Source organism: Pempheris klunzingeri, chromosome 15 (assembly GCF_042242105.1).
Source record: "Pempheris klunzingeri isolate RE-2024b chromosome 15, fPemKlu1.hap1, whole genome shotgun sequence".
Classification (NCBI taxonomy): domain Eukaryota; kingdom Metazoa; phylum Chordata; class Actinopteri; order Acropomatiformes; family Pempheridae; genus Pempheris; species Pempheris klunzingeri.
The window spans coordinates 22598796-22613878 of record NC_092026.1 but is presented as its reverse complement, the minus strand read 5'-3'; the positions used below and the strand labels follow the sequence as shown (position 1 = coordinate 22613878).

The 15083-nt window shown below is 38.0% G+C and overlaps 1 protein-coding gene across 1 annotated transcript; it reads left to right on the top strand.

Annotated features, from left to right (window-relative positions):
• Positions 1 to 8812: 8812 nt before the first annotated feature.
• Positions 8813 to 12514, top strand: LOC139214651 (retinal homeobox protein Rx2-like). The gene is made up of 3 exons (XM_070845552.1): positions 8813 to 9086; positions 11473 to 11729; positions 12077 to 12514. Exons 1-3 carry the CDS (start codon positions 8813 to 8815, stop codon positions 12512 to 12514), a joined length of 969 nt encoding a protein of 322 aa, XP_070701653.1.
• The last annotated feature ends 2569 nt before the right edge of the window (positions 12515 to 15083 follow it).

Here is a 15083-nt window from a genome sequence, read left to right as displayed (position 1 = left end):
GTGGCTCTGTGCGTTCCTCTCCTCTCTGTACCTCTTTGTGTTTCTGTGTGTCTTTCTGTCCTGCTGCTCACTCATCTGGATCCTGCACACCCGTCTTTCATCAGCTCATCACCTTTCCAGCACACCCGGGCTCTTCTACCACTGTGTGTCAGATAGTTGTTTCAGCAACTGTGGTAGAGACACATTTCAAGCCTTGTGAGTTTAGTCATTTGGTTTTCGTGTTTGATTCCTTTTCTGTTCTGTTGTACTGAGGGTCATTTGTCATTTGGCTGCTCGCTTGTCTGCAATGACTCCTGCCACTCCAGCCTGCCCACAACATTTATCATGGCCCCTTCAGCCCAAAACCTTCATCAGTTTTCTCTGCAATAAACCTTCTTAACCTCACCTTAACTCTGTACCAGCAAAGTAATGAGACACTGTGATACACGGCATCCTGTTTACTCTAAATGTCTACATTTAAATGTAGGCCAATACTCATAATGGCACAGGGTGCTATAACAATGTTTGTGGCACTTTTTTAAAAATGTTTCCATTTATGATATACTGTTATTATGCAGAATCCTCCATCTGTGCTTTTAAGTACTTGCACTGGTTAGTGATGGTCCAGAGTCATAATAAAAACTCTTGGTCTTGGTGTTTAGGTTTAATGAATATAATGCATAAATATTATAGTTTGGAGAAATAAGACTGTAACCATACATAACACAAGAGGGAATGCTTTGGCTAGTATCGACTGGCATGATTATTAATGTATTACACAGATATTACCCCATTAATGTTGTGAAAATAAGAACCATACTAATCTTTTGTACTTGCACAGATGTTGCTCTAATAATGCCTTATTAGTATACTTTTCTAATATTTCATCATATTTGAAAGCTGGATAGTAACATACTGCTTTCAGCATGGACACAAATTGCCAAAATGACATTTGTACAAAATAAGAGAAGAAATTGGTCTTACATACATAAGAAAGTTAGCGTATTGGACTGTATTAGATTGTACAGGTGTACCTAACTAACTGCAGTGTAGACTACATTGACTGGTGGTTTCCTGACTGTGTGATACCTGATATTTTAGTTAACTGTGAAATTACATAATGTTATTTATTTCATATATTGTACATTTCCCCGTCATGAGAGTAATAAAGGAATATCTTATCATAAAGGAATATCTTATTTGGTTTGGTCTGCATTTGGCCTCTCTTGACGGTGCACAGTCTTTGACTCGTTTTGCACTCAGCTTAAGCTATACACTATAACTTAAGTGCATTGTTTTCCAATTCATTTGTTACAAGGGAACGAAGTTTAGATCCATCCAGGCAGCTGTCCCCCAAAGTCATAACTTTTGCAATCTTACATGTTGCCACAAGATTACAAGATGTATTTTATCCCGTTCAGCAAACCCAATCCCACAATCCCCGTATGTGTCCTACAAATGCTAATCACATACCAGTGTAACGAGCACAATAGATTACGCTGATTTAAGTTTTTAAAAGAAGTGTGTGGGTGTGAATTAAGCAGTTTGAACTTGGTTGCCTTGAGCGGCTATATGTGATGCATGTGTGACATCAACGGATGCAAACAAGGCTTATAAGGTAGCTTTAGGTGGGGGTTTATTTCCTTGGGGCTCAAATTAGCCAGAGAAGCAGATTAGCCTCCGTGTGTAATAACGTCAGGGCTCGATTTCAAGAAGCCACTATTAAACACGTCTCTTAGCCAGTGTGCTTTAAAACAATAATTATTTAATCACCTTACAATCTCAAGTAATGCTAATGTGTTAGTTAGCAAATTGTAATGACGTTAAGGTCTCATTGTCCAATTGAAAGTGTGGCAGCCGGTATAAAACATGTCAGGCATTTCTTTGGGTGTTCAATAAGAGAGTTTAAAGTTTTTCATTTCAAAACTGTATTTGAAGGCTATTCGAGCTCCATTCTTCATCTGGCTCGTCTGTAGAGTAAAAGTAAAAAAATATTAGTCTGCTTCTTCAATATTTCATATGATTTCCAGCCCTGATTAAACAGACATGTCAAAACTAGGGCCTGGCTGTCAAAACAACAGATTACTTGATTAAGCTATTTAGGATAAGCTACAAGTCCTCATTTTATCTACGTAAGAGACGGTATCTAGGTCTGTGGCTGAGTCACACTTTGAGTGAATCTACATTGACCAGATAGTGGTGAAATTGCTTTGACTACAAAAGTTCAAAAACGTCTCAGTGACTTTGCTTTCTGTAGTTTTTGAGATTCCACAGGAGCTGAAGTTTATACTTTTTCATGTTTTTGTTGAAGTACAAAGTCATTAAATGCTGTAATGATCTTCCAGTGTAGATTACACAATAGTGTAAAGGAATAAGGAGGAGTGGAGCGCTGGCCAAGACATCAAATAACCGCGAAGCTGTGCCAAGTTGCAGCTCTTGGTGCAGCTAATCTTATTAAAAGAAGGTCAGAGCCTGAGTAGACCACCCTTAAATAGACATGGGTCAGATCTAGTACCAATATGGAGACTCATGACGACATGACTGCAGGTACACTTACAGAAGGTACACTTATAGCACAAATGACGTTAGTTCAATCTTTCCAGGTCAGAATAAGTCTGTGTGAAGGAAGTGAATAAGTAACAATTTATTTTCTGCTTTAGCTAAATTAGCTTAACCCTACTGTTTGTTTTGTTTTTGTTTTCTTTAATAAAAACAAATCTCGGACATAACATTCTCATTTTCAGGTTCATACTTGTATTTGGAGGTCCTACTAAAATACGTTTACATGGTTTAATGTTCAAAAAACACACCGTTACTGTCATAGCAGACAGAAAGAATGATCAAGAACAAGCATTAAGAAAAAAGCCAGGATCATAAAATGGGAGAGACTATAGTCTCATAGATACACATGAGGTCATGTCATGTGTATACAGTAGACGAAGACACGTATATAGGTTTCTTGACCAAATTAAAAGCTCACTGTGAGAAGTCTATTTGCTTAATAAGCTAATGTTTCATAGATTGGTCTCATTTACTCTCATCAGGCATGCCTGGTGTGAATTGTTTTCCCTTGCTAACAACATTACTGTAATGTGGTAATGCTGCTGATGGTAAGACACTGATCTTTAAGGAAAGCTTTACTTAAACCACCTGCTTCTTTGTCTGCCCTTAACCTTTTAATACGCTGTCCTTATGCTAGGACACATTGTTTGGGCTTAGGCCTCTTGGACACGATATACACTACTCACTAAAAGTTAGGGATATTCGGCTTTCAGGTGAAATTTCAGGATGAACCTAAAATGCATTCTCACCTTTCCAGGTGAACTTAATGTGACCTTCTCTAAACCTTTGAATGCACATGTCCAACTGTTCAGTGTCTCAGTACTTTTTGCACAAGTTGCTGTTCTCTAACAAGAAGCTTAACAGCAACATTCACAACAGGTTTGATCCATGAATCCACCAATACATTTCCTGCTTCAGTTAGAATTGGTATTTAAACAGTCCTCCTCATCCTGCTGTTCACATTCTGACATCATGAGACCAAGACGACACCTAACAGTTGATCAGCAGCACCTCAACACTGGAGGCTTCAAACAGGAAGTCCTCAGACGGAGGTGTTCACTGAGCTTAGAGGGTCACAGAGTGTCATCAGGAGGTTGGAACAGTGATACAGAGACTGGAAGAGTCACAGAAAGGAGAGGAGTGGACGTCCTTTGGCCACGTCCCAATTTATTGAGACACTGAGTAGTGTATATTGGTCACATTCAAAGGTGTAACATTATTCACACAAATTATACAATTGATTGTAAAGTAAAAATAACTGTTTAGCTGAAGAGAAATCAATACCGACTTCGAGATTTAAGGAGCCTTCTAGTCACTATCTACTCATTTGTTTACACCTAATTCTACCACCATCCATTTGCACAGTTGCTGTATAGCAGCTATTTTCAAGCCATAGAAAGTAACTAATGAAACTGCAATTGCTACTGTATAATAAAATAGCTTTCAGGTACTTGTGTGGGTGCTCTACCTCAAAGGTGGATCTAAAGTTACTTCCTTAAATTAATTTGTCATCTTAATGTTCTAATCTGCTCTATTTACAGTATTTGTGTGACTTTTTATCTGCAGTTACTAACATATAAGGTACGTAAGTAAGTGAATAAGCACGAAATAAGTGATCCATTTAGCAACATTTTACTCAATGTCCATATCTAAAAGGTTTACAAGGGTAGATGTTAACAGAGAGAGGCATTAACCATAGGTCAAGGATGTTCCTAATCTGGATGAGTGGAGGTAGGGTTAACTCCTTTGAATGTTATGACAAACCAAAAGATTAAAAGATAAAGTACCTGAATGCTCAGTAAAAATATTACTTAAGAACGCTTTAAAGTAGTGTAGTAGTTGGACAAAAGTAATGGGTTAAAAATAAGCATATGTAGGGACTTACTGCACATCCATCGAGGATGCACTTCAATAGCCATGCGAGATGTCCTTAGCAGGAATATTATTCGAAACAACAAAAGACGTAATACTTAAAATTATTTAATTCTGGCAAGGAAGTAAGTTTTAATGTACTTTGCAAGTAAAAAAAAGATCCTTTCACAGTACTACCTGGCTCACACAAAACGATCATGAACCAGCACGTCTATGACTGTACAAGATGTGACAGAGTCAGCTTTTCCTTCACATTTCAGCTCAAGATGATCACATGACCAGTCTCTCAGCATTTTACCCTCCCTTTCCATCATCTCCCCGTCATCCCCTGCTGCTCACCATCCCCCTTTCCCCTGTAAGCTGACACAGCGCCTTTTAACATTAGCCGCTTTCTTCCTAATAGGATCTCAGGGGCTTAAATTGTCATCTGATAAAACTAAGGAGCTTGATAGCTATGCAGCACCCTCTTAACCAATTTGTACTCAATTAGGATAATGGGGAAACAAGCAAAGAGGGACAGCTTTAATATATTAATGTGATAAAATGATTATCAATTTCCCTTGCCTACGACTTGGGTGGTATTAGGAGCATCTTGCAAGTCTCTAATATAAATATTATCCATTAATGTGGGTCAAACAATAAAGGACATCACAAATATTTTAATTAGATCTACGAATGTGTTAGACATAATCTGTCAGCAGTGGCAGAGCATTTCCTAGTACAAATGTCTAAATGCAAATGTAAGAGCAGGCCTTTTGACTTTCATTTCATTCATTATAGGATGAATGCAATATGGGTGTGTGATTTTAAGGCTCCTGCATGCATTGTAGATGCTGGTGCACAAATACACTTAAAAGGAACTGAGGCGTTATTAATGTAATGAATTACAGGTGTGATTTTATGACATATCAAAATGTTTTCCAGGTATGTTCGCTGCAATTTAAAGGGGTATTCCAGTGATTTAGTGTTGTACTTCCATAAAGTTAGGGGATTAAGTCTCTTAGTCCCTTGGAAAGGTTAAGCTTCAAAAACCTTGGATCCTACATTTCCCACAATGCAACTCCATAGCACATTTTTTATTAGATCCCACCTACACTCTGAACTCCCACATCCTTCAAACTGAGCATGTATCGTTTTGTCATGCAGGATTTCTATGCGAGTCAACTGAAAATGCCAAGCAATCTTTTTACCATTAGCTATGATTAACCAAAATACTAATTAATGAGACTAATTATCATCTGCTGAGTCAATTGACTGTCTTATGGTATCAGCTTACAAAGGTAATTGATACTACTTTTAATGTTTAGTCATGCTAGAAGAATATTTGAAAACCTGGTGTGTATTATATATATATATAAAAAAATATGCCGTAAGAGAACCCAAGAAAAAAAACAAAACTATGTCATTCAAAAACTGTAAGTATGATAGTACCTCTTTAATTAATAAATAAATTAATGAGGAAATTATGTTAAAATGAGGTTTTTGTATGCTCAATTGTTTTTGTGGGCCTTTATAGACACCGTATGGCAACAACCTACTTCATGGCAAATCCCTGCCTAAGGGTTGTCTTTAAATTTTTAATTCCCTTCATGTGGTGACTATGCTCGGCTCTCACAGGCAAAAGTAATGGGCTTTGCAGTCTCTGCTTTTGTGGAAAACAACCTTGACAATCTTGACAACCAAGAAAAGGTGTTCGGCCAAAGCCACTTAACCCACAGCCATTCTGCTCATAGAAAGAACTGGCTAAGCCCAGTGTTGCCAGATGGCTTTAAACTTGTTAGCATTTAGAATTCCTGAAGCATATGCCAATCAAGCTGACAAGTGCAAACATTCTGTGCATCTCTGTGACTCCTAGAGGATGGTGTATCCATAGATGAAAGCCCCTCTCTAGGATCTTTAATGCGTATTGAAAGGTATTTCAAAAATGTTTTATTAACCTGTTATCATCCTCCATTTTGTGGAATGGTAGCACTATACCAAACTCTCTCTGACTGCTATTACCACAAAAAGTGATTGATATGAACATGCATATAAGTAAGTATTGATAGATGAGACTTATGCATTTTCAAAAACAATGCCCCGTTGTTAAACTAATCCAGGTACAGTGCACGGCAGAGTATACAGGGGACAGCTTGTTAAAAAGTGATGTCCCCCTTCCTTCTGAGCAGTGTTGGAGTCCAACAATGAAATAAACAAACCCTTGAAAACTAAATTTTAATTCACCAAGAGGGTCTGATCTAACCCTAATGATCCACAATATAATATTTGCCTGAATATGGGCAAACCACCCCAAAAGGGTGGGGGTATTAAATGGACATTAACATACTAACATACCATATGCATTTTTCTAAACATTTGTTTTCCCAAAAAGCTTCTATCTGAAAAAAATGTAGGTGAAGTGAAGATAGGTGGAGTGAGGTCAGAGGAAATCTCTAGCGAAGTCTTTAGGCTCATTAAGGATGGGATTGATCTCTGCAACACTTACTGTAGCTGTCACAGCTTTGGTTGTGCCAGCTGGCAAAGGAGAAACTGGAGGATAAAATGCCCCTGGTGCCCCTAACCCAATTCCACTGTGAACTATGAGAGGCTGAGCAACAAGTTCATTCTTCAAACAGGCAATCTTATTTGTTATGTATTTATTTGACAACACATTTGTGAACAGTATGATTATATGTCCAGGTCCCAACTGGCTGAATATTAGTTTTGTCCAATTACTGTTTGTGTTCGAGTAATTTGGGTTAAATAGATGATTGATTGATTCCCTAGAGCTGTACTTTAATTCATTGCTTTTTGGCTTCTTGTAGGTCCCCCTGGTATAAACATGAAAACCGCAGCATCAGACATTGGATTATCATCATTATACAGTGCAACATATTAGTTGTGTGCTATTCATAATAACTGTATAATTAGACAAAATGTTTTAAATAGAAAACCATTATCACATCGCTTATTTACTCTTTCCAAAAAAGAAAGTAATGTAATCATATTTGTTTTGTAGGAGTGATTCCCTTCTCTGTTTTATTTCATTTAATTGTTAACACCAGCTATTCCAAAAGCAACGCTGCTCATAAAGAATTTAGTTCCTACTTGAATGAAACAATTTTTTTGAATACAAGTCTTTACAGTGTGTAGCCATTCAAGTTAAAAGTCCATCTCTGTGTCTTTTCTCCCTTACATTGTCTATAATGAAGGGATTAGTGAAAACTCTCAGTACAAGCCATTATCTTTCAGACAATAGATTTTTTGAAAGAAAGTTTTGTCGAGGCTTCATTAGCAATGGCCTCCCTCTGTGGTCTGAATGCAGGACACATTTGGAGCAATTACTTGACCAGAAAACAACTGTCAGTCATTCTTAAAGGGGAAGGATTCCAATTAATAAACCTCTTAAACCCTTTGGTTTTACTACCATTCCCCCGCAAGCTTTGGTGTCTTGTGTGGTTAGGGGGAGTTTTGTCAGGAGAGAAAGACATTACATGAGCTTGCTGCACAGGACTCCAATAGAAGGTCCTTTGCTCACTTGTGTGCAGGGGATTTCAAGGACTTAACTGGGAGTAACAAGTGCCTACAGTAGATACTGTTAGTGTCAATCTTCTGCTTATGGACTACAGACACACCATGTGCATAGCACATAGCTTGCGGTAGGGTCCCGAAGGAAGGTAAGATTACTTAATGTACTTTCTTAACGTGCATTCTGTCAATTATAGCATCTAATGAGTTACCATCATGCTCATTTGTATTCAAGTCAGAGAGTAAATCATTGTCTAGGTGCAGCTTGCTTTTTGGTGCCTCTCAAGATGTTCTGAAATGTCTTTCGGTAGATTTTTAACTAGATCGACTGCATATCTTTCTAAAAAAATGCTGAGGTTCAAAATGTATAGCTCAAACTGATGGGAGATTTGAGAGAATTTGATTCCTTTTCTTTTTTCAGCCCGTGTCAACAACACGTGACTGTTAATGATTATGCTAACATAGCATAACTTGTTGAAGTTTCTTCCAGTAGAAAAAACAGGGTTTCACACTTATATACATCACATTTTCATGTCTAATTGCCACAAACTCTTACATGTAAAACAGTCCACAAAGGATATTAACAACCAATTTAAATGCTTATCAAATGTAAGGACAACGCTCTACTGTGTTTCTTATGTCTTTTTTCTTTTCTCTCATTCCTTTGCAGACAAAGATGTGAGTTTGTTCTGCTTTTGTGTACACAATACATCCAGCCTCACTGAAGCGACCGTTGAAACACACAGCTCTGACGCTTCACATACAGTAAATCTGCTCTACTGCAAGTGAAGCGGAACAACAGCTCAGTACAACAACTGCTCTGCCTTGACTCATTTGCTAGCTTTTTACTTTTTTCTGACAAAGAGGAGAGAAAGTGTCTCCAAAGGCTCGGATGCATTTGTCAATGGATACCCTGGGAATGGTGGACGATAGTTGCCTGGACAACTATGACATGGCAAAAGGTGCTGGGTCAAGTGGTGGAGGCAGGGTCCATAGTATTGATGTCATACTGGGATTCAGCAAAGACCAGGATCCTTTGCTCAATGATGATGACAGCCAAAAAAACAACATAGAAAACCCACAGCATCCTGAGAAACAGGTCCAATCGGACCCCTACAGACATCTCCCAGAACTGGGTGACAGCTCCCAACATTCTTCGTACCATGGTGAGTCTCCTCAGACAAGAAACACCTGACACAAAATTCTTACACATTTCTTCAGGGCAAAAAGGAGTTCAGAGGTTTTTGTCTTCAGCTTTAAGAACCACTCTCATGATGGGTTATTATGAATTATTTGGTTGTCTGTAATGACAGTGACTGAAGTATGTAAATATAACTTATACTTAAGCCCTCAGTTTGCAAAATGAGCAATAACAGTAGCAGTGTTGGCGAGGGGAAAAGGAAGAGCACAGTACTACATTTAAGAGCATTTATATTTCTGTGCTTCCCTCCAAAGATAAAACACACTTGTCATTTCTCAGAGATGTCATTTTAAGAAAATAGTGTCCTCACGAGTGTCCAAGCTATACTGTTGAATCCTGATTTTTCCCTTAAATGTCACCTTACATTATTCAAAGTTAGAGAATAGCTATCTACAATACTTGACAACATCCCATGTAAACTCTGGGTTAGCTTGTTATAAAATGTACACAAGTAAAATAACGAATTTATAATATCCCTGTACCTTTACTCTATATTTATCTTGTATATGATTTTACAAACATTTCCGTTTAACAGGTCTTTGTATTTCTTTTGATTTGTGACACATGTAGCAACTAATATGAGAAACGGTCACATTCCATTCAGATGCTTCAGTACCAGGGCCCTAGTATTGTGCATGCTTGCTTCATAAGAAATCCAACCTTTGTTTACTTTAGGAAGTTGGTCAAATTTAAAATAATGTTTTGTGAATGACAGCAATGCTTGTCCAAACATCAGGCTTTTTCTGGTTTGAAACACGAGGTTAGGAAGCTATTAAAGTTGGTCCACAAATCAGCTAAACTTGAGTGTAACAAGGGATGATGTTTGATAATAACTTCAGTTTTTGTTCACTGTGTTTTACAACTACTTGTGTGCTAAAAATCCTATTAAATCCTTCACCCTTCAAATGTTAGGAACCTGCTCACCTGCAATGTATGCTTAAATTAACCAATGCCATACTGCTATATTCTAATAATTTTAATTGTCAACATGATGAAGCTGTTTTGGTATTTTGGACACTGCAAAAAAAACAAAAACAGTTAGAGTACTGTAGAATTAATGGACACTTGCATACCAATAATAATGCTTGCATAACTCACACTGTCTCTCAGTGGCTGAATGCTGTCATTAAATCAGCATTAAGATTTTCAGCAGATGTTTAATTACCAAGGGACACAGTTTTCTGTAGAGGTACAATGGTCTAAAGTGTAACTATCTGAATGAAGCCTGCTATGCAAATGCTGTCAATAGATGAAAATAAGAAATTAGGTATTTTGACAAATGGGTGAGCTACAGCAACATTTTTAACATGTACAAATGTAATTAAATTCCAAAACCTCCAACAACTTCAAAGAGGAAAAAAAAAAGGAAAGACTGATTGTCAGCAAATTTTGATTGGTATAAAATGCCAGTATCCCACTCATTCCTTTCTCATGGTGCATTCAATAAAACATGCTTTAAAGATTTCAAAAGCTACCTTGAACATGACATTGTTGCTGTTTGGCATCATTTCAGACTAATGACCTGTTAACCATACTGCCTTGAATGATTTGGTATGATAACGAGCTTTGGTGCATCATACGCATGGTTCACTCACTTTACATCCATATCTTATTAGACACAATCTGGACTATGACTGTTTACTCAGCTTGCGCAGAAGCCAACTTAAAGTCCCTTGTTATTAGAGGAGGCGGAGACTTGTAGGTTTAACTGGTAGCGTCTGTTACTATGGGATTACTACAAGGGAAGAATTCAGTGAAAGATGTGATGTCATTTGGACTTGCCAAACCCCTGGTGTTTAAACTGCAACTGCATAAAGGGCATCAGTCACTAATCTGTTTTATCATTAGCTGAAGAGTTAGGATTTCACTTTTTGATCAGGCTGTTTGTTAAAATACTACATTTATTTTGAAATTATTAGCCATCATAAATGTACAAACATATTTTGTCTTAAAACTAGACAACATAGTAGATCAAGTATAATTTCTTCATTAGTTGATATCAAAGAAAGACAAAAAAGGCTAGTGAGGCCACTTTAACTACTAGTACTCAGAATACTGAGGTAATTTTCTAGGTTTTCTCATCACCTTCTCCAGAATGAATGAAACAAGAGACCCAATTACTTTGCCAATGGTTTGTGCATAAAAACACAGGTTTTACTTTGTGAATCACTGCTCAGAGAAATGCTTTAATATCTTGAAGCTTCAAAGCTTTTGAATTATTTAGTATGACTAAAGTTGTAGAGTTGTCATGTTACTATTGATATTACTCTCGACTTTGAAGTTGAGTTAGGTAGTTGAAGTTAAGTTTTTTACATTACATCTTACCATATGTATCCTATCATTCATTTTAGAATCAGACCTTTTCTCTGATGACAAGTGTGACGAAGAAATGAACAACCTGCAAACAGAAGCCGACGTTGCTGAGGGCTCGCCAGAGGCCATCAAAGAGGAAGAGCACACAAAAAAGAAACACAGAAGAAACCGTACCACCTTTACCACCTATCAGCTTCATGAGCTGGAGCGAGCCTTCGAGAAGTCCCATTACCCAGATGTATATAGCCGCGAGGAGTTGGCGATGAAGGTGAACTTGCCTGAGGTTCGAGTTCAGGTAAAGACTATGTCGCATGCAAATAGTGTACTATCTGCAAGACCCTGCTGTCTTTTTACACAAATAAAGTGAATCCTCGAGCATCTCTCATGAATCCAGTTTTCCAACCTCTAAATCTGATTGTATAAAAGCTGTGAGTGGCAACAGAATCAGACATATTCATTTCAGGGATCTAGTAAGGCTGAAAACTTATTTAAATGTAATTTGTTGCGAATTCCAAAATAAATTTGTTTCCCATCTCTGAACCACCTGGTGGTAGTATCAGAAAGTACACAGAACAATCTTGGATTTAGTTTTTTCCTGATACATCTCACTGTAACATCTCATTTTATTTTGGCTTTGTCCAGGTGTGGTTCCAGAATCGGAGGGCCAAGTGGAGACGTCAAGAAAAGATGGACACGAGTACCATGAAGCTCCATGATTCCCCCATGCTATCCTTCAATCGCCCGCCGATGACTTCTGGCGTGGGGCCAGTGGCAAACCCGATGCCCTTAGATCCCTGGCTGACCTCGCCCATCTCTAGTGCCACACCCATGCATACCATCCCAGGGTTCATGGGTTCACCGCAGGGCCTGCAGCCTGCCTATCCAAGCCACAGCTTCCTCAACACGCCACCTGGCATGGTCCAGAGTATGCAGCCAATGGGCCCTCCTCCCTACCAGTGCCCACCCAGCTTTAATGATAAATACCCGATGGAGGACGACAGGAGTTCCAGCATCGCAGCACTCAGGATGAAGGCCAAAGAGCACATTCAGTCAATGGATAAAACCTGGCAGCACATGTGACCTGATGAGGAACTGCAGATGGATTTTTCAGCTGTTGAGTCCATGAATGTTTACACCATTTGTTTCATGTACCACTGAAGAGGGTGCGTGACACCAAAGGAGTCAGACATTGTTTCACCGACACTAATGAGCAAAAATGAAAAACTTGTGATCTTTTAAAAGAAAAAAATCACTTTAAAATGTTCATTTTGAACCTTTTTTTTTTTTAGCCCCAAGTCTTTGGGAGTCATTATTTTGGTTTAGCTCAAGTGGTTTGGGAACAGACTCTTTTTACTTGTTTGAGTAAGAGAAAATCTTCAACATGAATGTTTCAACACTATTGTGTCAGCATTGAATTTGTATATGTCAATTTCAGACAGTACTGACAAACTGCAAAATAGTAACTGAGAGGTTAAGTAGAGCCATGTGGTCAGTAGTAGCAAAGTTTTTGTATTTGGACTTTTTACTTTATACGTTTTAACATTTCAACAACAAGTTTGCTGTCTTAACTGGGGAGCGTCCTTTTTTGTGGAGATGAGATATTTAAAAAAAAAAACAAATCCTAAATTTTTGCTTATGTATGGGGACTGCTGTACTTTGAAAGTATTTGGTGGTATCTTGATCCTCAAAGTAAGACAGGTTTACCTTTGAGTGGGTTTTTTCTTTCCATTGTCCATTCTTGCATTTATTGTCATTGTTTCTATTATTGTTTCTGGACAGTGTAAATGCTGTCTAGCATTTTCTAGTATATTTTCAGTTCTTCTGAAAGTGGGCTTAAAGCCACCTCTCCCATTTAAATCGAAGTTTGATTACGTTTAAAGGTGATATGTGTTTTTTTTCTATGTATACAATCAAACTGGCCTTTTGGAGAGCAGTGAGCCCTGATGAGAGAGGTTATCGGAAGTCACAGAGTGTAATCTGGTTCAGAGGCTAATTTAAACAGACAAGCATACCTCTTAACACCTAATTACTGCTTTTAAAGCGATTAACCCCGGATTCTCAGCCACAGACAGAATGGCCTCAGATGCCCCTAAAAAATCCTCTTCAAGACCTGATTAAGCTTGCCCCTCCCCTCAAATTTGCCCATTTAAATATTTGTAATTTACAGAAACCACAACATATGTTGTTTTTATGTTGTTATCTTAAGCTTCATCCTTAATGGTAAATGATGCACATCATTGCATTGTTGACAAAATATTCACTTAAGTTAGGTGGATTTAGGGTGAGAAAGTTAATGGGTGCTGGCAGCCTCTCTTACCTCTTATAAATAGCACAGTTTGATGCGACTGTTGCACCACAACTAGAGGGAAATGACGTTGCATCGATGTTTGTCAGAGACATAAAGTTATGGTTGTATTGCTTGTGTTTTGTACAGTATGAATGTATTCAGTGCGTGTGCATTAAAATAATGCAGAAGGGTGCTAAGCTAGCAAAGTTAATTTTACGAATCAATTTCCTTTCTGGCTCTTTAAAAAAACACAAGCATTTATTTAAAAGAGGTCAAGGGAACATGAAAAGTATGACTAATGTCCTCCACTATCTTTCATAAATAATTTACCATTAAGTTAGTGTTATCAATATCTATCAATACCTGAGCATGGTGTAATTGTTTCAGGGATATTTATCTGGCAATGGAAGTCCCCAGTGGACACTATAATCAAGTGCAAGGAAGAGCTATCATTTTACATCACTTCAAAACATGAACTGTTTATCATGGCCTTTGGAAACAGCAGAATTCCCACTGTCAGTTTTATAGGTTTTGTTGTTAATTTTGTTTCACTCCCTGTTGTCAACAGTGGACTAAAAAGCCAAAGAAATAAAAGAGAACATTTCTTTTTACTAGAAGACACATTTATAAATGTATGGGAATGTTTATTTTGATTTTTTTTCCATCAGTGGTCAATATCATTATATCCTTACTTCTAGTCCTTTCAAGTTTTTAGAATGTGACTTATTTTCCATGTGCAAAAAATAGAATAAAAGTACTTTAGCACCAATGTAATAGCACTTTGATTGTGGGTCTTGTTTTTCTCTCTACACATGCACTAGTGAGCCACCAACATGACTTAGTGCCGTTAATGAGCGCTGGTGTACAATAGGCCATGTAAGCTGTGACAGAGTGAGCTGGCCTGATGGAGGCCTGTTGTGTTCGTCCAGGCCTGTGGAGCTTTGCCAGGCCGTTAGACAGATGAAGCTCCACTCCATCAGGCCCAACCAGGGGTGTCAGGAGGCCCCGCCTGCTAGGCTGCAGAGGCCACATGGGCTCAAGCTGTAATTGCCCTCCAGTAGCCTATGTGGCTTAGCTGCTCCAATTTATTTTTGGATTTTGTATAGAGGCCTGTTTTGCATCCGAGTACTTTGCAACAATGTACTAATAGGCAGACAACCTCACCCTCGACTGAAACAAATTTGGAGTAGGAAATTGGTACTAGCTTTATGAAAGGTGTTCAGTATATTACGAGAAGATACTATTATAAGATGCAATATATAATATATATATATCTATCTTATATTATAAGATACAACAGTCTGCAAATATTCTCTACAGGGAAGAGGTGAAAATGAATAACTCCTCTGTGTGCAGTGTAAC